The sequence below is a fragment of the Varanus komodoensis genome, unplaced genomic scaffold, assembly GCF_004798865.1.
Source record: "Varanus komodoensis strain SLA01 unplaced genomic scaffold, ASM479886v1 scaffold122, whole genome shotgun sequence".
Lineage (NCBI taxonomy): Eukaryota > Metazoa > Chordata > Lepidosauria > Squamata > Varanidae > Varanus > Varanus komodoensis.
In genome coordinates this window covers 262,096-285,499 of record NW_025335356.1, presented here as the reverse complement: position 1 = coordinate 285,499, position 23,404 = coordinate 262,096, and the positions used below count along the sequence as shown (strand labels likewise).

Here is a 23,404-nt window from a genome sequence, read left to right as displayed (position 1 = left end):
CGCCCCGGACCGTCTCCGGAGTCCGAGCGAAGCGGGTGGAAATGGAGACTCGGACGACGCGCCGGCCGGCCATGCTGCCCCTGCTGTGGTTTCTGAGCAGCGCCTGGATCTTAGGTAAAGCAGTCTGAAATGCGGGGTCCGCGCAGCACGCTCGTCGAAACACAGCACCTCGCACGCCCCTGCTCCCCCCTCGGAGGAGACGCTCCTTTGGGGGCTCCCGCTTTAGGGCACAGGGAATGCGGGGGGGGGGGGTCAGGGACTCGAGAGCTGATGGGCTCAAGCAATCCAAGGTGGCTTACAGAGCCCTTGTAAGGTTTTGCCCTTACAACAGCCGCGCGAGGTAGGTTCGTTGGGATTCTGTCACTGGCCAAAGTCACCCATTCATACCTGCATGGGGACTAGAACCTGGACTTGGAACACCCGCGCCTTTCAGGGTGGTTCCCTGGTGAGGGCAGGATGCCAGCTCCCCCGAGTGGTCCTAAAAGCTGTGTGGCAGGCAGAAGCGTACAAGGGGCAGCACTTCCTTGACATGGCGATTCCTCCCACCTTCATGGAGAATATGCACCTGTTGTGTTTCTACCTGTTCCTTAGTTGTCTAAAGCTATGCAGGCTGGTAATGAGGGGAGCTGCACTCAAATCTGTGTGGGGGGCATCTGTTTGGGGAAGATGGGTCTAAAGGCATGATTGCCATGTCAAGAGAAGTTGGCAACTGGGGGAGACAGGACAGGGGGTGATCCTAACACCCTTCCCCAGCATGGTCACAGGAGTTGTAGTTCTAGTACCCTGAGCAGGTATGTTTTACTCCTTGGGAGTCTTGGGCATCACACAGCCACAGTCACATGGGGGAGGCCTTCCTCTTTTGATGGGGTTCTGCAGTAGTTTTATTATTTATTTATTTATTTATTAATTAAAACATTTTAATGTTTTCCATGTGCCTTCTGGCCTGGCCCACATCTGAAGTCTCTGCTGCTTTCTTCATAGCCTGTTTTGGCAGTACCCTGCCAAATCCTGGGGTATACTGTATGCCAGCCAGAACCAGCTTGGAGTTCCTGCCTCCCCACTGTTCTTCCAGCCATATCTTTTCAGCAAGGTTTGTAACGTGGGAAGGCCAGGAAGCTTCAGTTTCCTGTAATCCGCTCCCATGTGTGCCTTATGGCTGACCAGTAGCCTCCTCATGTTATTCCCCTCCCTCTGGAATCTGGAGCATAAACTGTTTCTCTTCAGCCCCTCTTGGGCCCACCTTCTTAGAGTCAAGATCTAATTTGTCATCTTGGCTTCCGTCCCACTGGAAAGTCTTCCTTTTCCTCAGTGTGAGGTCATGTCTCTCTTGATTTTTGCACGGTTTCCTGCTCACAGCCTGAAGATCTGCTCTGTAGTTCTTAATCACCTAATGTGGCAGGAGGCGAGGCAGCAGCAGAATCTCTCTGCACCCCTGTCCTGTTGCCCGCTGAAGACGCTGCTACAGAAAGTTGCAGCGCACATAATGAGGGCCATGTGGGGAGGAAATGAAATGGTTTGGGGAAGCCATGACTAGCTGCCTCCCTGGGCACTGGGGAACTCAGTATTCCCACGTCCCTATCCAGAGATTGACAATCAACATGAAATGAAAGGCCTTTGTGTTCCAAAGGCATAGGTGGGCAATCTAATGCCTTCCAGTTGTTTTGGATTACACTTCCCATGAACCCAGATGTTGGCCATTCTGATGGGGCTTGTAGTCCAAAACATCGGGGGACCCAGAGTTGCCTATCACAGGCTCAGCATCTGAGACCATTGAAGCGACTGTTAACTGAAACTCCAGCAACTGGGAATCCATATAATCTCTTGGGCACCATAATTCCTAGCAGGAGGTGTGAGGGACTAAAAGCATTTTGTTCCCAGGGTAAAGATGGAGGTTGGCAGTGGGGACCCAAGGAGAACGTTCTCTGGTGGGTTGTGCTCAGGGCTGCTTTCATATCCCTTTCCCAGCACTGGCCAGGCTGTCGCTTGTGGGAGTGCTGGCAGGGTGTGTGCTTGGCGTGTAGCCGCCTTCTTCCAAAGTAAACACACCAGGACTGGCTGATAATTGCCAGTGCTCAACCCTAGCCTGTTAATGTAATCCTAGTTTCATGAGTCTGGGGAAGTGTTATGATTGGGCCTGTTGCCCTGCCTGTTCGAGTGTCTGTTCGGAGTGTAGGCTCTAGGTGTGCCTGATGGTGGGGAACATAACTCCCGTTTCTCCCCAGAAGAATGATGTCTGCAGCTGGCACGCAGTGGCCATGACACACAATGCTTCCTGTCCTTTGTGGGAGGAAACAGCTCTCGATACCAACCCCCTTCAGGTTGGAGTGAAACCGCAGGAGCAAATAAAAGGAATAAGGAAGAATGTTGATGCAAGCAGTGAATGGGCGCTTGCTTTGTTTCAGTGGAATGAAACTCTGGGGAAAAATAGCTGTCTTGTTAACTCAGGCAGTAGAAAGGAGAAGCTTAAAAAAACTTCTTTCCATCAGAAGGCTTACACAGAAACAATCTAAATAAAAGTGGTGATTCTCTGCTTGTGAAAAGAAGATGAAAACAGCTCTGTCCTTAGGAGGAGGACAGGCAGCAACAGGGGGCAGCTCTTTCAGTGGTCACTGGGGAACCATTAGCCCTGAGGGGGGAACCATTAGCCCTGAGGGGGTGACTTGCATCATTGCCTGTCCTTTAGGAACCAAGTTAAAATGGTTTTAATTGACGCTTTTGTGTGTGTTGATATTCCTGACCTCTTGAGTTTACTGCTGGTTTTTGTGACATTGCTTTTAAGTACAGGTTGCATAGATATGTTTTAAAGATACTGTATTCAAGCATTTTGTGTATGTTGTCTTGAACATATGTGGAAGGATGGGGTGGTCTGGGGACCATACAAGGTTTTTTCCACTTGAATTTGGCTAGAGCTTATGTTGCTTTTGAACAGTGGGAAGTTCACGATGTGGAAAAGATTGGCGCCTGTAGATGTTGTGAGTAGGTTAGGGTATGCTTGTATTTAACAACTTGCTTTGTCACCATACCTGAACAGGTGAGTGAGAAGGCTGGAGGAACAAGAGGTATGAATCTCTCCCCACACCTTTCCCTCACAGTCCACTTGGTTTCTGTGCTGGCTGAGGAGAAAGGAATACAGAGCACTGACCCTTGGAAAGGTGGAATGGATTGATCTGTGTCCCCCACACCAGTCCATTTGGGACAAGGCTTTTACACAAACAAACAAACACAAACCGGTGCTTGCTGAGTGGCATGAAGCCTGTGTTTCTGCGTGGCACATGGACACCGGAACTTCCCTTCTTTGGCCAGCATGGGAATGAAAGTTACAGAACATGTACTGTAACATCCCAGTTTTTGTTTTGCTTTGCTTTGTTTTGCTTTGCTTTGCTTTGCATTGCAAGTAAGTAACTTTGGTTGGATTATTTACAAGACTAGCTTAAGGAGTGTCTGTGGTCAATTGTCTTACTTGAGTGCTAGGATGATTACAGGGGAAAATTTAAGCATAAGAAAATGTCTCTTCACACAGGCTTGTAAATAGCTACTTTCCCTGTTTGTCTGTTATAAATAAGAATTTCCTTGAGTGACCAGGCATGACTGCTCTGCTAAACTGGAAAAACTGTTTTTTGTCAACAGGATGAAGAGGTGTAGTTGGAGACTGGTATACTTTTTATATGCTTTTTGGTTTGCAGGGTTTGGCTGATGAGTAGCACATGTTGGTAACACTGCTGGGGAGGATGGGAGTAGGAAATGCTAAAACCTAATTACCCCTCTGTTTGGTAATCCATAAACTGTGACCTTCAGTCTGGTTTTAAATGCTGGGGAGGTAGGCTTGATCTTTTCCTCTCCATCACCCTATTTCAGGCAGGACTTTGGTGGGTGGTTAAACCACCTGGTGTAGGTTATGTAATTCTGGCTCTGTTTGGCATGACCAGGCAAGCAGCTCAATTGCTGAACTTAGAGGAATAAGTTAGGGGGCTGGAGAAACTGCAGCTCTCCAAGCTCGCTATTTCAGTGAAAGTGGAAGAAGCAATCTTTTTGGGAATGAGAAGACACAGACTGGAAACTGAGGCTCCTGGTGTTTCTGTGCTTTCTTTCTGGAATCCTGTGTTTCCTCTTAGGTGAAGGATACATAGACATTATGACTGTCTGGCTCTCCATTCTGAGACGTGGCTGGTTTAAGAGTATGAATGAAGTTCAGTGCACAGTGATATTCTTGTCTGTGGTGGTCTTGTTCTTACTTCCTCAGGCCCTCTTCAGTCCAGTTCCCACTGCTTGTTGTAAATGTGACAAACTTTTTATTTGATAAATAAGCCTGCTTCTTCCTTCACGATAGCAAAGCTCTTGAGCCCACCTCATGGCTAGAAAGTTTTCCCTTTGCCAAGAGCTCGTGGACTAAGAGTATCCTTGCCCTGTCCATCACCATAGCAAGTGCAAACAACCAGCATTTTAGTTTAAGACAATATCATGTTTGATCTGAGCTTGTAGAAACCATGGCTGTCCCTTGATACATCCCATGCTGGATGCTCTAATGGTTTTCTCCTGCGGAAAGAGGAAGCAGAGAAGCCAAATTGGCTTCACAGGATGGTGGAAACAAGCCTTTAACAAGTGTGCGTGATGTTTGCTGAGAGGATAAGCTTGGTCTGGCAAAGGAAACGCCTTGCAATGAGAGAACAATGTAGCTTTTCTGCATATCGTCTTGCCTTGTCTGACCACCTGCTCCTGTTCCAGGCCCCGCCACTGCGATGCAAGTAACAGTGCTGAACCCCTTCAATGTAGCCATCCTGTTTCAGCCGGTCACGCTGCAGTGCAACTACCAAACCACAGCCACCCAGCCACCCATTGTTCTGTGGAAGTACAGGTCTTATTGCCGGAGTCGCCTGGCAGATGCTTTTAACCCCAGCAGCCAAGAGAGCCAGATTAACAGCCAGCTGCAGCAGAGCAACCCCGGCTACAACCCCTACGTGGAATGCCAGGACAGCTCCAGGACTGTGCGTGTGGTGGCCACCAAGCAGGGCAACACAGTGACTCTTGGCCAGTTCTACCAGGGCCGGCGAATCACCATCATCAATGGTAAGTGTGCAATGCCAGTGGCTGGCTGGCTTAGGCCTGTAGTAGCCTCTGGCCCTGTTGCTGGTGGGATGGGTGAACTACCTCCAGGCTACCAAGAGGGCAAGCTTTGCAAAGTCTTGTGCTTCTTCTAGAAGCCACAAATGATTAGCATAGCTGTGTGTGGCCAGATGAGTGTGAACATTTATGTGGGCTGAGAACTACTGTGGACTTACTTACAAGTCTGGCCTAGAGTAACTTTTTCTGGTCTCCAGGTGTGTTGGGCTCTTAACTTCTATCATCCCTGTCAATTCATTGAGAGGGCACTGGCTTGGGGAAGGCTGATCTGAAGCCTTTGCAAAACCCAGCTGGACCCAGGACTGTGAGGTACCTTCCCAGTACTAAACAGTGTGCGTGTTTGCACCTTGGAGTGAAGAAGTCAGGGCATTCTGACAACTTGATTTATGTCACACAAAGGGTAAAAGCTATCTAGTCTTACATCCTGCTTATGGTGGCCAACCCAAAGCCTGGGAGATGTCCACCTGCAGAATATGAATGGATCACAACACCCGCAGCACATGTTTGTCTCGAACTCTTCTCCAGTTACCTAGTTGACTAAATCTTTGTATGTTTGCATGAGAGAGGAAACAATGCTAAAGGGAAAAAAAAGAATATGATTACTGTTGATCATTACGTGTGTTGCAACAGCCATCCTCCTGGAGACATCTCCACCTTCTCTCTTGCATAGAGTAATACCTTGTAAATTTCCCTTGGCATCGGTAGTACTTATAAGCATTTTTATTTAAAGTGTCTTGTAAACAACCATGACTCTGCTGACAGAATAATCAGGAGCATATTTTCAGTTAATCAAAATATTTTGACTATGTTTAAGATTGCAACTTAATACACTTAATGGGGAGGGAATCCCACTGGTTGCAGTGGGAAATAGTGCCAAGTAAACATGCATTGATTTGTTTTGTAAATATTGCAGCCCTGGTCTCTTGCAAACTGGGACCAAATTTAGTTTCCCTTTTGTAATCCTTCTACCATATTGTCTGTGCTGAAAGACAGCCCCTGTTAAACTCTGTCCTGCTTCATTTTTTAAGTCTGTGTGGGTGTTTTTTATTTTATTTTATTTTATTTTATTTATTTATTTATTTATTTTACGTGAGCCCTGACAACAACAAGGATTTGAGTGGGAAGGCAAAACAAGAACAAACAGCATTTGCTGTTCTGGCAGGTCAAAAGTCCATGGCAAAAACCTCCAGCCGTGATAACATGTTTCAAAACAAGAGGTGGTGGTCAGATTCTGAAGCTTTGTATGCTGTGTTCTGTCTCTCCGCTCCCTGCACACCCACAGAAATTATACTGTGATTTAACAGAAGGTCATCTTCTCATGACTCAAGCTGCAAAAAGTCCCCCTTTGGATATCTGTATGGCATTTCCTTCTTTATAGTTCTCTTCCTGAACACAGAGTAGATCCAGGAGTGAAACCTGACTAGTTGGTCTGCTGCACCACAGACCTTGCTGTTAAATAACATACTTAAATTATATACCGCGCTGCAAACTTTCCATCCTCCCAGCACTTTCTAACTAATTGCACTTCTGAGAAGATGTACAGAAAAGTTTGATTGAAACCGTGTGTAGCTTGGGCTGATGATCAAATTATGGAAGATTCAGTCTGCAAAATGTGCTTTGTATTCTGAGCAAGGATGGGGAACTGACAGTTCGTAAGCCAGATGTGGCCCACGAAACTGCCTTCTTGCTTTTAAATAGTGGGCGTCCGTTGTCCAAATACCTAGGGGGACATAAAAAATAGGCCATGGGGACAATGAATCTGGACTTCAGCACTTGATCCTTTCAGTGATTTTACTGTTCAAATTTTGACACAAACCCTTGGAGCTATGAGGAACTGACACCCATCTTTAATCAATGGAAGTAGCCAAAACATCACTTGAATCACATTTCTTAACCTCCCTGTTGCATCATATCATGTGCAGTTTTGCAAAGTTGATTGCAGTTAGCAAACTCCTCTTGCTCCACTCAGAGCTGATGCCAGATTCTTGGCATAAGCCGATCAAGGGGTCTTTGCTGGCCCTGGCCCTGTACCCCCCTTCTACCCACCTAAGCCATCACCAGGCAGCCAGCCAGCTAACTAAATCCCCTCACCTACTGTTATCTGCCACCGAAGCTTGCCTCCCTTGCTCTGGGTTATTCTGAAGGGGGGGCACCCTCCTCCTCTTCGCCTGGCCAGCGCCCCGCTAGCAAAGCACTGGGCACTCACTGAAGTCTTCAGGCCCTGCGCTCAATTTGAAAGTCGTCTTATCTGCACTACAAGGCCCAAGGGCCCCCGGTGGCGCCCAGTCAAGGCCGGCAGGCCAGCACATCTGGAGACCACCAGGTTAGGGCAGGCTGCCGCACTGTACTGGATGCCCGTTCGTGCATTCGGGGGCCATTCCACGACTCCCTGCTCAGCTTTTCCTTTGTGCAGATGTGTGTTCGTGGCCAGTGCAAGTGCAAAGGTGGTGGTCTTCTCCTCTATTAACACTCCTTTGAGAGGTTGATCAGTTGACCACCCACCGGGTGACTTCCTGGTGAGCGTGGAATGTGGTGTCCTAGGAGACCTTTTTGCCAGTTTCCTGCTTCATTCCCTGGCAGGGTGTGGTGACTTGTCTTTAAGGAATTTTGCTTGAAAAAAGGTCTCTCTCGAACAATGAGTCTTCCACCAATTGAGAACTTCACACTTTGCATTTGAAGACCTACAATTGCGTATTTAGAACTTTGGAGACTACTAGCTTCATTTTCTTTGTCAGTATCTTACATTTTAACATATAGCTATTTATTCAGAAATTAATGTGTGTATTTCACTTGTGGAGTTCTGGTGGATTTTTGCATTGTTACCCTTCTGGAGATGCATGTTTGGATGTTGTTGCTTGGATGATACATTCTTATACCCTACATGTGATACACGCATAGGCACTTTATAATAATCTGGTCTTTGAAACTTTGGGGATGGGGAAGGGATGAAAGCTGAGGCTACTAGGACTCCACTGAAGTTGCAACATTCAGAGCAGGTCTGAAATCACTGAAGGCGTCCGCCAAGCTGCAGATAAGCAGGTCTGGGGCTGTAAATGGCTGTTTTGCCTCGTTCTTTGTGTCAACTGGTTGACCATGTGCAGATATCTTGGCGAGGCAGATTTTTTGCAGCCTTACTGTGAGTGATCTTGTGTGCATGGACATGTCTCACTTGCTCCTTTTTCCAGCAGGAGTTCCCCACATATCCCAGTGTTTTCCCCTGTATTTTGTCCATTGCAAGAAATCTGGCACAGCAGCATTTTCAGTCTTCTTTCCACCCTTCACTGAGCCTCACAGCTTGAGTTATTTTTTCTTTTTTAAAATGCAGTGCAGCTATTGTGCTTTGCACCTGTTGTGCCTGTATGTTGTGCCTCTGTTTGTCCACAGCAGTTCTTCCCTATACTCTTTACTGGGGCTGTAGGCATTCACTGATAACATTTTCATTGCAGCCCTATGCATGTTTGCTTGCAAATAAGCCCCACTGAATTCGGTGAGATTTTCTCCCATGTAAGCATTTGTGGGATTGCAGCCTTTCAATTGAAGCTTTCATACATTCATTCTGCAGTTCAGTTTTACTGATGGCGACAAACCTTAATGGATGTAAGACGTGGGTTAAGGGCGCTCTTATTTCTGAGGCTGTTTTGTTTCTGGCAAGTCCCTGTGGTGGGGGAAGGAAAAGACGATTCCATCTAACAATAAGTGACAGCGTTTGTTTTTTCAAACAGCATGTTACTTCTATATCCTGCAATATCTTAAAAGAACATCTGTACTGTTGACACATAGGTACGTTCATAGGCAGCTGGCTACCGGGTGATGTCCTGACTCTGGTTTATTTTTGCATCACGAGCGGTAGGCCTGTGCAAGAGCAAGGTGGCGGCACTGCCTTGGACAGCTTTCCCTCTTCTGATGCTCTCCAGATGTGTTGGCCCACAACATTATCATGTAGTCAACATTTCTGCAGGGCAACAGGTTGGGAAAGACTGGCTGGTAACAGCTGAGGGAGGGGTCCAATTTTCTCAGGAACGCTATTTCCCTATCCTGGGGGTAATGCTGTCTCCCTGCAGATGCCGCCTTGAGGGAAAATGCTGCGGAGACTTGAGGGAAAATGCGGAGACTCCGCATGGTGAAGGAAGAACATGCATCTGTTTTAGAAAATTACTTTCAGCATCCATGTGGACATATGTTTTTGGCCTTCTCTCTTCTCCTCTTCTAGATGCTGACCTCAGCATAGAACAGACGGCATGGGGGGACAGTGGGGTTTACTATTGCACCGTGACGTCCTCCCAAGACTTGCAAGGCAACAACGAAGCCTATGCCGAGCTCATCGTGTTGGGTAAGTCAGGAGCCCCCTGTATGCAAATTGCTCGTAGAGATCAAGGCAGCTTAATTGCACGTTTGGGGAGACTTCCCAGGAGAGGATGCATTCCTGTAAGTCTAGCTGGGCTTTCTAGATTAATCCCCTGAAGGGAAGGAAGCCAGGTTGGCTGGCAACATCCGTTTGCCCAGCAGAACTGGTGCCATGTTCGGTTCCTTCCCAAAGCCCACTCATTCAAGGTGAGAGCGTGAGTTTTGGTTTACCTGCAGAGCAGAATGATGGCACAGCTCCTCCATATTAAAAAAAAGACAAACCAGGCAAGAAGAAAAATAGTACAGGAGGGTAGACTCTGGCGTAGATATTTTTTTAATGCTGTGTTAGTTTTCTCTTTGGAAGATTTGATTTCTTAAAGGAAACGTACAAATGTAGGGAAGCATTCAGAATTCTGACCTCTCACTGGTGGTCTGGACTGGTATGATCCACTATTACATCATTCTGCCACATGGAGGTGCATGGGGCGCATTGTTAGGGCATCTGCACTATGCTTCCTGCCCCGGACTCAGTTGCAAGCTGTTCTATCATTCAGGCTGCTTGCTTGACAGCCACATCAATCCCACTGCCTTTCCTAGGTTTTTTGTGGCTGAAGCCTCCCTCTTTCTGCGCACATCCATCGTTGTGTTCTCTCTCTCTCTCTGTTTCTCTGCACCCCATGCCTTGGCAAAGAATCCGTTGCAGAAGTAGGTTACGTCCTGTATATTCCCGCTATTACTCTGCTGGGACAAAGCAGGGCCTCTGGACTGTTGCCAAGGTACAGGTTAAGCTTTGTTTACTATGAACACACAGCTATTTTTTTTGCACCCTGTGTGTGTGTGTGTGTGTGTGTGTGTGTCTCGGGTGCATGCATGCGCAATGGTAACATTGTTGTAGTGGAGGAACCAGTTCTGAGTAGCGCGTGGAGGAAAGCATTGCGGAGTTTCCTTTTTGTTCTGTGATAATAATCGTAGCCCTGGGGATTTGTGCCCTCCGAGCTGCTTAAATAGGCTTGTTCTCGAATAAGATGATTTTAGCAGACATGCTAATCATGCAGCAAGGCAGAACACATGGCTTATTTTGTAGTGTTCTCCCCTTCTCCTTGGTTAGCAGGAGTGAAGAGCTGCATGGGGTCCGAAAACTTGCATTCTACTCGCCGGGCTTTGACTCAGTCCTAGGCGTCTTCAGTTGCAGCCGTCTCTGGTGAGCAAGGCTGGGGATGACCCATCTTTGCCTGAGATCTTGGACAGGTGTTGACATTCTTCGAATGTGCCATCTCTGTAAGGCTGCGGCCTGTGTTCCTGAACATCCTTAACTGTAACTCTGAAATCCTGTGAGATTGGATGACCTCCTTAACGAATTACCTGTGTACTTTTAAGATTTCTTTGTATACATAAGAACTAGAAACTTTTAAAAAATGAATTCTGTTATGTGAATGAGATTTCTGTGTTTGCCCCCTGCACACAGCTCAGATCCACATGCAATGAGTGAGAAAAGATGAATATGCTAATTTCCGTTTCTATTAGTTTCCCTTTTTTAATCTTAATTCTGCACAAGCACATGATTTCTCTTTTTTAAAGTCTGTACGAAAAGGTGCATGTTTTCATGCTTTTTCTTCTACTAAAACATTCTTACAAGCAGTTTCCTCTACTATAATGCATTTTATGCTATTTTTCACTAATGTACACTATTGTGTGTACTTACCCATGATAAATGCATTTTGTAAACAATTTTGATTGGACTACTGCTTTGGAAATATTTAGAATGCAAATATCAAAAGATAACTACATTTTAATTTAGGAAGTGCTTTCTAAAGTACGCATTAAGGAGATTAATATTAAAATGTTAACTGAGCAATTTCCTGTCTTCCTTGTCCCCCAGTCGCAAGCAGGGGTCTCACTGTTTCAAGCTGAGAGAGAGAGTCGGTTCTCAGCAATGCTGGGATTCAGAATGTGGAAGCGATCTGGCTTCAGCACATGACTTGCTGAATAGTCACCTGAGGAGAGGCCCCTGCTGTTGAAAGAGAGCTAATAGGTGCAGGATAACCTGCAAAATATTTGGTTTAAAAGACCCTTGCTTATAGAGGAGTGCAATTCTTGCAAACAAAACTTTGGACCTTTTTCACTTGGCTTTACCTTGTCCATCCGCTGAGTTGCTCAGGGCAGTTTACTGCGTCGTCTTATTGTCCATCAAAACCATGCAAGGTGGATCAGGCTGGGAAACAGGCAGTGGGTCTTGGCCGGTCACTGAGTCTCATGGCTGACTCTCCCATTCTCTAGTCTAGCCTTTCCCAATGTGGTGCCTTCAAGCTCCTTTGGATTATAGCTCCCATCAGCCCCAGCTAACATAGCCAATGGTGAGGGATCATGGGAGTTCATGTCCAACTCATCTGAAGGGCGCCAGGTTGGAGAAGGTTGCTGGAGCTGGCTGGCGCAGCCTGATATGCAAGTACCCGGCATTTAAAACCTGTGATCTGATTCCCTCACTGTGCAGTTAAGTTGCTGACATTCCTCTGGGGGGCTTTGGGAATTCCCTCTGTGAATGGGAGCAGTGCAAGCAGGGGACCAGCTACTTCAGCGCACCCTTGGCACAGCCGAGAGTTATTGCCCGAGGCTTGGCTCCAAGCTGGCCAAAATAGGGAGTCCTCTCTCCCAGAAAGCAGGGTCTCCATGCAACCCCTGTCCGCAGCCTGCCACTTCTTCCCTCGACTTCCCCCTTTTATTTTCAGCGCCCCTCTGTGCTGAGAACTGCAGTGGAGGGTGTGCCTGCCTGTGCCAGGATTAATTGTTCTGAAAATGTCGGCTGCTTTACAGCAGGGTCCAGAAAGGAAATGCACTTCCAAACACTTCTGCCCCGTAGAGTGAGCGTCTCTGTGCGTGCCTGTTTCTGGTTTGCACGTGCTCCGTCACACACGGAGAGGCCGCAGGAATGCCTGAGCCTTGTCTCTGTTATTCCTCCATTTCTGTAAGATAAAAATTGTGGCTTTAGGGCAAGTTAGCACATGCATGTTGTTAGTTCTTGACTACCAAAGTTACGGCTTGTGCATGTGGCCAGCCCAGATGGAGGGTCTGGTGTTGCTGTGTGTGTCTCCTCCAGCCCAGAGGTTTTCCGTGAAGGAAGATCGTGCCGTGTTTTGCATGTGCAAATGGAGCAGATTATGAACAAGAAACGTGCTTGAATGGAGGGCCAAGGAGCTTTGCTGAGAGATTGTACAGCAGGAGTTGCTTGGAAGGAAATCGGGCCCTTCCAGAGCAGCATGTTGAACTTGCACATCTGCAGAGATTGTGCCTAAGGCTTGTCACCCACTGATGGTTCAGAAATGAGAAGTTGGTGTCGATTTTGCAGTGGTGCTACGCAAGCCTGTTTCATTACGCACTATTAACTTAGGTTTAAACGTACTTCAGAACAGAGGCAGGGAAATGTAATATGGCTTGGGGAGAATTCTCTTCTCTTTCAGTTGCTTCTGAGAAATTCCATTTGTCCACTGGGTCTGACTCAGCTGTACTCCTTTCCTTGCTGTTTTTATTTCTTCACAAAGCAGGCGCTTCAAAGGAGCAAGCCTGAGCAAAAGTCCTCAAACGCTACTAACCAGAAATCCTTTTGCTGGTTACCCATCTACCCATACACACCTTATTCATTTCTAACAACAGCTCACTTTAAAAAATTCTATCTCTTTACTGGCATCGGAGATGACAAATAATTTATGGAGTAAACTGAACCTGCTCTCTTTGCTCTTCACTCTGCTTAAATAGAGAAGGGAGAGGGGAGAAAAGGTTATGCAAAAAAGTACAGGAGAAAATAGAAGACGAGGGAAAGAGAGCACAGGAATGGGCAGCTTGTGGCCTTCTGAATGTTTTGGCCTGTAACTCTCACCATCCCTCACTAGTGGTGGTGCTGCTGCTGTGGCTTAGAGCATTTGTAGTCCAGGATATCTGGGGGGCTGCTGGTTCCTCTCTCCTGATGTAGCAGAAGTTGGAAGCTAAGCTGCATAAAGCGGGAGTGCTGGATGTCTGGCTTTACAGAGGCCAAAAGATCTGACTTTCAGAAAGCATTCCTGCCTCTGGCTTTGCCACAAGTGCCCCATCAGGTTCTTCCCTGAGACGTCAACTTCTTTTACTGGGGCGCTGCTGAGTTGGTGCTTTCCCAACCCAGCCTCCTCCACATGGGTTTGACTGTGCTCTCACCAACTTTAATCTGTCTGTCCGGGGATGATAGGAGGTGTAATGCAACCCATCTGGAGGATCCCGGGTTGGGGAAAGCTGCCTTAAATGATGACTCCATCCCTTTGATCCTTCTGGCCTAGAAGTGCCTCTGGGGCAGCCAGCTCTATTGAGTAACTCTCTTTTTCTGTGTTTTTTGTTCTGTAGGCAAATCCTCCGGTGTCTCAGAGCTTTTGCCAGGCTTTCAGATAGGGCATATGGAAGGTACTGGCTTTGCTTCTTTTTCCATGCTTTCTTTCCACGGGGTTGTTGTGGGGAGTTTTGATCTTTAATATTCCCTATCCTTCAGTGTCTCAAGGACAGAAATAGGAATGCTGGTTTCGAAAGGGTTCCAAAATCCTTCCTCTCTCTCTCCCTCTGTCTCTAGAGAGCGTCCATTGTTTTCCTGCTGTAATTAAAGCACGCTTTCACCTTTTCCAGATTTCACAACCAACATTGTGTTGTAACATGAGAAAGTGCCCTTTCCTCCTCATGGGCTGACTGTGTGAGCCAGTATCAGCGTCTCAGAGTGAGCGATTACATTGGAAATTTAGTCCGTGGTCCCCTTCATGCGCACATCCTATTTCTTGGGTGTGCACCCTAAAAAATGTAGCCAAAATATGCATCACACAGATATATATGTTGGAAAACTGGGATTGGATGCAGCTCTCCATTGAGTATAGACTTCATGGCAAAACCTGGGTCGTAGGCATGTAATGTGGGAAAGCGCCTTTTTGAAGACCTGGACTAGTAACCAGTCATCACTCTTGTCTCCTTGCCCCGTGGGCTTAAATCATGGGGGTGGGGGTGCTAATTTGAAGTATTGGACTGATTCTCTTGCTTAGTGATATGAATAGGAGACAGGGTCCCCATATTCGGTTGGTGAGGGTCTGCTTGGAATGCTCACAAAGCGCTTGTCAGCATAGTCAGGATCTCTGTGAGGGTGAACCCTTCAGAAGCAGGCAGTAACCAACAAAAGGTGTAAACCGAAGAGGAAGAAAGAGGCAAACCCGTTGGGAGTTGGCGTGGGGGTCCAGGGAGCAGTGCCTAAAATACTGCTCTGTAGCCAACTCGACACAGGAGCTGGTTCCAGAATTCAGTTTAACTTTTGATAGCCAAGGCCCAGTTGCACGGAATGACTTTATAAAGGGTACGTTCTGCATCATGGACCGTCATGGATGTGGCACACCGTGGCTCAAACCCACGTAATGTGTGAACCAGGAAGGCTGGCTTGTGGCGGGAGAGACAAGCCAGAGCTGAAGCACAGCGAACACGTGCCTGGCTTGTTTCTTTAATGTGGGTCTGTCTCAGTCCAGCACTGCTTGAAAAATGAAGGACTCGGGCTGACCACAGTCCTGTACTCCTCCACGGGAAAGAGAAAAGAAAGGAGGATTTTGAACCTGGGTCAGTTTTTATGTGAAACTGCTTGATGCAGCACGGGAAGCCTTGTGCTTCCATGACTAATTTAAGTCCAACATTTGCATGACCATGGGAGAGATGCTGCCTCCCCAGAGCTGTTATGGAGCAGTTCTCCTGGAACCGCAAGCTATTAAAGCGTGGCTGAGGCCTCAAGCTGTGGAAGGGGAGGAGATCAGCAAGGGGGTCCCCCAGACCTTGGATGGGGTAGAAATTGAGAAGCCTCCTGGAATCCCCGGCTTGGGTGGCTCTCTTGATGCCCGGCATGCTGCCGGTGCCGTGAGGAAGGGCTCCCGGGCTCTGGATGCAGGAGCTGTGGCCCAGCACTCCGGGAGGGCGCCGGAGTGAGAAGGCTGCCCCAGAAACCTGCCGGCTCCTCGCCCACTCTGCCTCAAGGGCCTCTCCCCTCTTCCCTCCCAGACTGGCTCTTTGTGGTCCTGGTGGTGCTGGGCTTCTTCCTCATGGTGCTGCTGTGTGGGATCTGCTGGTGCCAGTGCTGCCCTCACACCTGCTGCTGCTACGTCCGATGCCCCTGCTGCCCGGAGAAGTGCTGCTGCCCGAAAGCACGTAAGTTCCTCTCGCAGATCTGCGTCGCCTCTCCCGCTGGAGGGCCTCACGTTGCGGATTCCCCCTGAGCTCTCTGCCTGGCCCTTTGGCCAGCCTTCTGCCCAGGGGCCTGCCCCAGAGGTCGTCGTTTTTATTTATTTATTTATTTATTTTTTCGATTTATATCCTGCCTTTTTCCTACAAAGGGCTCAAGGCAGCTTACATCATTCTCCTCCTCCACCTTATCCCCACAACAACAACCCTGTGAGGTAGGTTGGGCTGAGAGTCTGTGACTGGCCCAAAGTCACCCAGTTGGCTCCATGGCCGAGCGGGGACTCGAACCCAGATCGTCTGAGTCCCAGTCCCATGCTCTTAACCACTGCACCACACTGGCTCGTTGGTCCGAATATTCCAGAAGCCATGAATATGGCTTTCCCAGGCAACCGGCGTTATACTGAGGAATGTGTGTTTTCTGGAAAATTTGGAAATTTAAGCTGGATCTGAACCAGGAAGGGCTTTTATTAATGCTTTAGAATAGCCTTGTCCTCCAGATGTTTGGAACTACAACTCCCAGGATTCTAATCATGCATCAGCCATATTGTCTGAAGCCGATAGAAGTTGACGTCCAAAACATTTGGTGGTTACCCTGTTGCTTAATACTTCCCTAGGGAGTGATCTAATTTAGCATATTTGTTTTACTAGTGTGATCAACAACGTTTTAAAAAAGAACCTCATATTAATGTTTCGTTACTAAGGGTCTAATGAAAAGTAGAGGGTGGGAAATTCACAGAAAAATGCAGCATTGGGATCTTTTTCACCATCTGTACGACAACAGAACGTTGTTGCAGGGAAACCTTGGATACGGAGGATGCTGTCTTGTTGAATGCTGAAAGGTGAAACTGGGGCGAGATAGCTTGATTCCTGACATGGGTGTGTTCAAGGTCATGCTGTTTCTATTTTGACGCAGCGTAAATTGCCTCCGTTTATGAATCATCTCTAAGACCACAATGCAAGTGATGCAACCCTTAGTGAAACTTTATTTGCAAATGCCAAGGCAGGTAAAAGAGGCACCAAGCACATTTACAGCAAATGTGTAAATGTTTAGCTTTAGAAGGCAGACCCCATCTCTGAATGGCTCTGTAACCACCCTTACTCTGTGATCAAAATGGGGAGTTACTCGGATAAGGAATGTTCAATTATTTCATAACCTGCCTGGTTATGAAAAGGAAAGATCCATTGTTTGTGAGCTACATGCGAAAGGGCTTTTTCTAGGGTGCTCCCAAACTGTGGAACAAGCTCCCTCAAGCTTTCAGAAAAGGTATGAAGACTAATATTTTAAAGTTTGCTTTTTAAATTATCCAGTTCTCTTCTTCATTTTCTCATTTTTATTGTGTTATGCTTTTGTTTTTCATTTTTTACAATTGTTTTGTATTGCCTTGATGGCTTATTAGCACATAAAGTAATATATAGACCTTAATAAGCAATGAAAGTGTGTGATTTTATGGACCCTCTTAGGGAGGAAATTAATCTGTGGGCCAGTTCAAAAAATGTCCATATAGGATTTTTTTTTGCCCCCTTGGCTGGCCTGGCTGTGGATTTCTCAGTGCTATGTCTTTAAGAACTGCCATTCACATGGGTGGGTTAATCCCAGAAGGGGCTTCAAATGATTTGAATTTTGCAGGGCAGTCTCTTTTCCAGGTTCCTCGGTCTAGAAGGGAGTGTTGTAGCTCTTAGTCAGGATCTTTACTGACGTGTATCCATGTGCATCCCTGTGCGACTGGAGTCATGCCAGCTTTACATGTGCACCTTTCATAACCGTGAAGCAGCATTTTGAATGTGGTTTGAAAAACTTGCGAAGTCTTTGATATAAAACTCTGTTCCTTTCTCCTTTCTTAAATCACTTCTGATTCCTACACAACTCTGTCTCCCTCCAGTCTACCTTGCAGGGAAAGCAGCGACTGCTGGAGCTCCCAGCGTTTATGCCCCCAGCCTCTACACATCCAGCAACCCGTTGCGACCAGCGCCCCCAGGCACCGTTGTCCCAATGGGCTCCATCGCTCCCATGTACAACGGCTATGGAGCGGATTACGACGGGGCCAGCTCAGGTGGGTGGCTTCCCTTAGCCTTGTTCACGCTGGCCCAGCGCTGGTTCCGAGCTGGTTTGAACTGACAGCTCTAAAAGGACTGGGGCTAGCTGGGGGCCTGATGATGCCTTTGAATTCTCATTTGGGCTCCTCCCCTGATCTGTGTGACGATATTGCTGGCTGCCCTCTTCGGAGACTCCCCAGTGTTATGGGCAGCCGCTGGCTGGATCAACACAGGAATAAGCCCATTTGACCTTGGTACCAGTTAGCCGACAAAACCAGCCTCCTTGTGAGTGGGGGCTTTCCCTCACCAGAGGCCTTCTGGAAGAGGCTGGATAGTCATCTGCTGGGCAGACTGTACCTCTGGATTTGCTTATGGAGCAGGAGCAGATGTTCTGCAAGCTCCTGTGGTAGCTTGTAGGCTTTGTGGTAAATGGCGTTCACTTTATAATGTAGACCTGTGGGGCCTGGAGCTGCAGCCACACCCTGAACAGGCTGAGGAAAGCTTGCAGGATCCAAGGTAGGCTTGGGTATCCCTCCTAGGCTTGCCTACCTGCCATTCCTCTAACAGATCCCCCTCTCTCCTTGGTTGCATTCCAGTTGGCGGAAACAGTTCCCAGGTGCCTCTCCTGAGGGATTCCGAGAGTGCCGGTAAGCAACACTTGTATGCCGTCCCGAATGTGTGAACAGATGGGGTGAGCCACCCTGTGCATGGGTAGTTGAGCATACCTGGTTGTGGGGAAGCTGCTGATAACTGGCTCCTGGACCTTGCATGTTAACCATTTACATGGCTGGTTTGGGGTGATCCAGTCACTTGTATTAGCAGGCGACGGAGAGGTGGGAAAAGACCATGTTGAAGGTTAGTGCTTCCCCCTACTGGACAGGACTAGAATTGCTTAGTCATGATGTCGGCATGAGGATGCCTGCGAGGGCTTTGTTCTTTGATGTGCAGACATGGCCTGCCCTGCAGAGTATATGAGGGTGTCCCACTGCTCTCTGCCTGGGATGCCTTCTCCTTTACTGCTGGAGAGGATGGCTCTGAACCTGGAGAGCTTGGTCCTTCCTCCTCTGAGCTAAGCGGGGCCAGCAGTGGCGCTGGAGGGCCGGGCCCCCATTTCTCCCAGCTGTGGAGAATCTGGTCCCTCATATCAAAGCTGTGGCCACTGTTAGCAGACCTTAGTGGGTAGGCAACGTCCTGTACTATTGAAATGTTAGAAGTGCATTTAGTTCCTCCAGGCAGCACTGCCTGAAATTGCAAATAGCTCCTCCAGACAGCGCGTATTTACTGCTGTCAGTTTGCATCCTCTGTTAGGGATGTGTTTAATACCATTTTTATACTTTTCCGTTCAGTGACACCCAAAGCAGCTAACTAGATGAAAGAAGGGGATGAGCCTTTTTCAAACCAGCTGAATGTAGCTTCCTGCCAATCATTACACCTTTTTATTTCAAACTTGAAGAAAGGGGGGAAATGCAGAAAGGCTGGGACCCCAGGCATGAGGTTCTGTGCCCTTGTTGTAAAACTAGCAACAATATGAACACCAAAGGGGGGGGGGTAACAAAACTAGAAGCAGAGCATCCATAAAAGCTAGCCCAAGAAAGACAGATGAAATGCCACATAAAATTAACCTGACAGATTTATTCAAAATACTTGCCAGAACAAATTTGTCTGCATGTAGGTGGCAAAAGAACATTAAAAAGGGCAGCAGACAAACAACCTGGGGGAGAGCTTGAGCAGCATAAGTCAAATGTGGATCTACAAGACTCCTGTCCCTGCATGGCGTGAGATCCCAGTGTCCCAGAAGTTTGGATGCTATGCTAGCGTTCGAATGCATTAAAGCAGCGAAGAGAATGAGAGATGAATAACTAACGCTTCTTTGCAAGAAACTCCCAGTTCAGTTGAGGAGCGACTTTACAGGTTACAGTAGGAAGGCCTTATCCCTTAACAGGCAAGGCGCAGACGCATGTAGATTTGTCCGTGGGGCATTCCTGCTGCAACCTGGAGCTTTCCCCTTTACCTTTCTAAGGCCACTGCTGAAGCAAGAGATAAGATGATTTCGCTCTGTGCCTGCTTCATGACCCGCCTGCTGCAGCAAGCTGGGTGGGTTGCAGAAATGTAGCCCTGCTTGGCAGGGGCGGACAGAAAGTCTGGGCAGGGATGGTGAGCAGGTGGGATCGCTGCTGCCGGCATCTCCTCCTGACTTCAGCTGCAGTTGTGAGCAGGGTGGGATGGGGTGGGGTAAGCTCCGCTGCCACGGAAGGGGCATGGCTCCCATGAAAGGAAAGGTGGGCCCAGTGTCCTAAAGCCTGCCCTGCCGTCTGCTCCCCAGCTGTTCGCAGTGGGTACCGCATCCAAGCCAACCAGCAGGACGACTCCATGCGGGTGCTGTACTACATGGAGAAAGAGCTGGCCAACTTTGACCCCACTCGCCCGGGCCAGCCGAATGGAAGGCTTGAGAAAGGTACTTTGCGTCTCCATGTTCTGAGGCATCGTGGGTTTCCCGTGGGGAAAGTTGCTTGTGAGGAGAGCATGCCTAGGTGATCCCGCGGGCTCTTTTCTTCAGCACAGTGCCCTCTAGGAGCGGTTGTGACCCTCTCTTGGTTCTGTTCTTCAGCCTCCGTGATGAGTGAACTGAGCTCTCTGCACGAAGAGGATCGGCGCTACGAGCTGCGGCAAGGCTTAGGGCGGCTGCGTGGCCAGGCCATGTCTCCCATCAGCGATGTGGAGGAGGAGAGCCTCCGGGGCAGCGAGAACAGGCGCCTGCTGCCCCCTGCGCGGCGGGAGCGCCACGAGGACTCGCCCCCACGCAGCTACGCCCGACGCCCACGATCCCGCTCCATGGATGCTCTGGATGATTGGGACAGGGACTCCTACCCTGCCCGGCCCAGAAGTCGGGGCCGCCGTGGCTCGGATGAGGAGTGGCACCACCGCGACTATTCCCCAGACTCCCGCAATGACTATGAGCGCTATGGTGGGCGGCGCAGCCGGAGCAGGGATGATCTGCGGGACGTGGAGAGGTCTCACTACGATGACCGGTTCTTGGAGGAAGCCCTGCACAAGAAGCGGCGGGCCGGCAACCGTGAGGATCTGGACCAAGCAAGCGCCTCCAGTGGAAGGTCTGGCAACCGGAAGCATCGAGATGACGACAGCAATGGCTTCCCACCACCGCCACCACCTCCGTACACAGAGACGGAGTCCGTCTCTTCCCATGGCAAGAACGACCGCAAGCTCCGGAAGGTAAGAACAGGCAATATGGGGCAGGGAGGCCGTTGAACATGATCGTACAGCCTTGTAGTTGCATGAAATGGGGTCTTCAAGGGGCTGCTGGAGCTATAACAATTTCGTGAGTTCTCATGACGAGGGAAACGGAGGAGAGATTGCAGCCCTTCCTGCCTCCTTTTCCTTCCTCTGAACAAAGTCATATTGAAAGGGGGAGTTAGTGAGGGAGTTTACGTGAGGTTTGTCCCAAATTGGAGAACCAGCGAGGGCAACTAATGGGGTCAGGTTGGTGGATCACCTTACTTTGTGAAGGTAAGAGTGAACCATGTTGACTTATTAAGGTGTTAATAAAGCGATTTCTGTAGGATGCACAAACTGGGGAGTTGTTGATCTCGTTGGATGGCAGAATAATGCACGGTGGGTGATGAACCATAGTTAGTGGTCATGCCATTCGAGCTAAGACCACTCTTCCCCAGGTGGCCTCTTTTGCCCTCAGCAAGACACCCTGAGAGCCCATGCTCTGCCTTGGGTTGGTTGGTTTCACCCATGGTGGGTTGGCATGTCATCCGAACCTGGACAACTTTCTTCACTGCTGGTTGAGTGAGTGGAAACAAGGAGCAATTCACTTAGCAACAGCCACAACCCTGCCCCCTTGCTGAGGTTGCTTTAGTCGTAGTCAGTGTCAGCCATGCCTCCAATGCTGTGCTCAGGAGCCAGGTTGGCTCCCCACATTTTCACCTTGGAACTGGTTTTTGGGACCTCCATTTTGACCGTCCCTTTAACGTGCGCATGAAGGCTATTGGAAGAGCTGTCAGTGATTCACCACCCTTAAAAAATGGTGCCCCAAATATGTGCAGGTAGTATTAGTTCATTAAAAAATAGCCAGAATTGTGTGATTCTTAAGGTCAGTTATCCTTTGCCATTTTCTTTATCTTTACAGCTGTTGAAAGGCAATGGCAAAGATGCAAGTGTTCTTTGCTCACACAATGGTGGAGGGATTTATTCCCCCTTGGTGCTGAGGTCCCCTATACTCCAAATGGCTGCTGGCTGGTAGTTTGAAGGGAATGGAGGGGACTGACGACTCACAGTTAGCTTGATTGTCCGTCAGATGCACTGTCATTTGTTCTTGCAACAACCAACCCAATCATGGCTTATTGCCAGGTTGATGGGATGTGCAGACCTGCTCATCGGAGCAAAGTATTCCTGGTAGCAGCTGCAGGATACTCAAATTCCTTCCCCTTTATGACCCACCAGTTTCTCTCTCTAAATTAAGGGATACTGGAAGCTGTGTAATGGTGCTTCAGGTTTCTACGCAGATCTGCATCTTAGTGAGATGACTCTGTGCACCTTCAGTTCATGCCATTTGCACTCTACCTTCTGGTGTTAGCTGGCTTGCATTGTTCCAAAGCCGAGGAGAGAAATAATGTCTCACATTTCTGTTTCCCCTACAGAATCATGCTGTCAGTAGAGAAAGTTTGGTGGTTTAACGGTTTCCATTTCTACACCTCTTCCTTGGGCGGATGAGAGGAGGACCTGAGCCTGGGATGGTTCCAGCTCGGTTTGTTGGTGTCCATTTTATTCAGCAGGGCTCTGAAGGCGGAGCTCTCATGTATCCAGCTGTCGACGGGACAGGACAACGGAATAACACTTGGGGAACTGTGCCTCTGTGCCTTCTTTTAACCTCATTGGCTGTAGGTTGAGATTCCTGGGTTTGGGTACCAAGTTTGCACTGCAGGAGAACACTTACCATCCTTTTTGGTACCCTTTTCAAACTTCAAGTCTAGATTTCTATTTTTAAATGTAGTTTCATAAGCAGAGACTCAAAATTTGTTCCTCTATGACTGGAAAGAAATGGCCTTATTCAACTAAATGCCAGATGGGAATTCACCTGTTTTTTATTATTTTATAATGTTTAAGATTATTCCAAAGAGAACCACTTGGCTGTATTTTCCATTTAATTTTAAAGCAATTGAAACACATTTGTTACTTATGTCATGCGGCCTTTTGTATGTATGATTTTTTTTCTGGGGGAGGAAGGGTGTTTGTTTTTAGCTGCTGGTGCTATAACTACTCTGAAATAATGAGCAGACAGATTTTCTAATTTGTATACATTTTTTTAGATTACAATTGCATAGAAATTAAAATAAAATGCGTAGAATGGAAATCTTTGCTAAAGTGTAATACTAGAAGGCAGTGGACAGAAGATGTCCTCACTTAGTAACTTTGCTGTATGGAGGTGCATGCCACTCGTCCCTTCATTTCACAACCCCTGCCACATGTCCACTCCCACGATCGCTGTCTCCCAAGGCCACGGCTTTCTTGGTTTCCCAACATCCCCACTGCTCCCCGCCCCCCTTTGATACCTCCTTGAGGTACCATTGAGTCCCTAGCTGATGGATCTCCTGTCATTTTCTGATAGGCAGGCGTCAACTGATAAAGGACAGAAGACTTAATGTTGATTTCAGATGTTTGAAGCATATTT

General features: G+C 48.1%; 1 protein-coding gene across 1 annotated transcript; it reads left to right on the top strand.

Moving 5' to 3' along the window:
• Positions 1 to 4: 4 nt before the first annotated feature.
• On the top strand, positions 5 to 23,244 carry LSR (lipolysis stimulated lipoprotein receptor). The gene is made up of 9 exons (XM_044422264.1): positions 5 to 114; positions 4,723 to 5,064; positions 9,329 to 9,448; positions 15,496 to 15,642; positions 17,556 to 17,726; positions 18,306 to 18,356; positions 20,033 to 20,164; positions 20,318 to 20,940; positions 22,374 to 23,244. Exons 1-9 carry the CDS (start codon positions 42 to 44, stop codon positions 22,407 to 22,409), a joined length of 1,695 nt encoding a protein of 564 aa, XP_044278199.1. The 5' UTR covers positions 5 to 41; the 3' UTR covers positions 22,410 to 23,244.
• The last annotated feature ends 160 nt before the right edge of the window (positions 23,245 to 23,404 follow it).

What these genes read in the sequence shown, in the direction of transcription:
- LSR (XM_044422264.1), top strand. Translation starts at nt 42, where the DNA reads ATGGAGACTCGGACGACGCGCCGGCCGGCCATGCTGCCCCTGCTGTGG. An exon ending in GTGCTGCTGCCCGAAAGCAC is followed by an intron (nt 15,643 to 17,555) that starts GTAAGTTCCTCT and finishes GTCTCCCTCCAG; the next exon opens with TCTACCTTGCAGGGAAAGCA. An exon ending in ACGACCGCAAGCTCCGGAAG is followed by an intron (nt 20,941 to 22,373) that starts GTAAGAACAGGC and finishes TTTCCCCTACAG; the next exon opens with AATCATGCTGTCAGTAGAGA.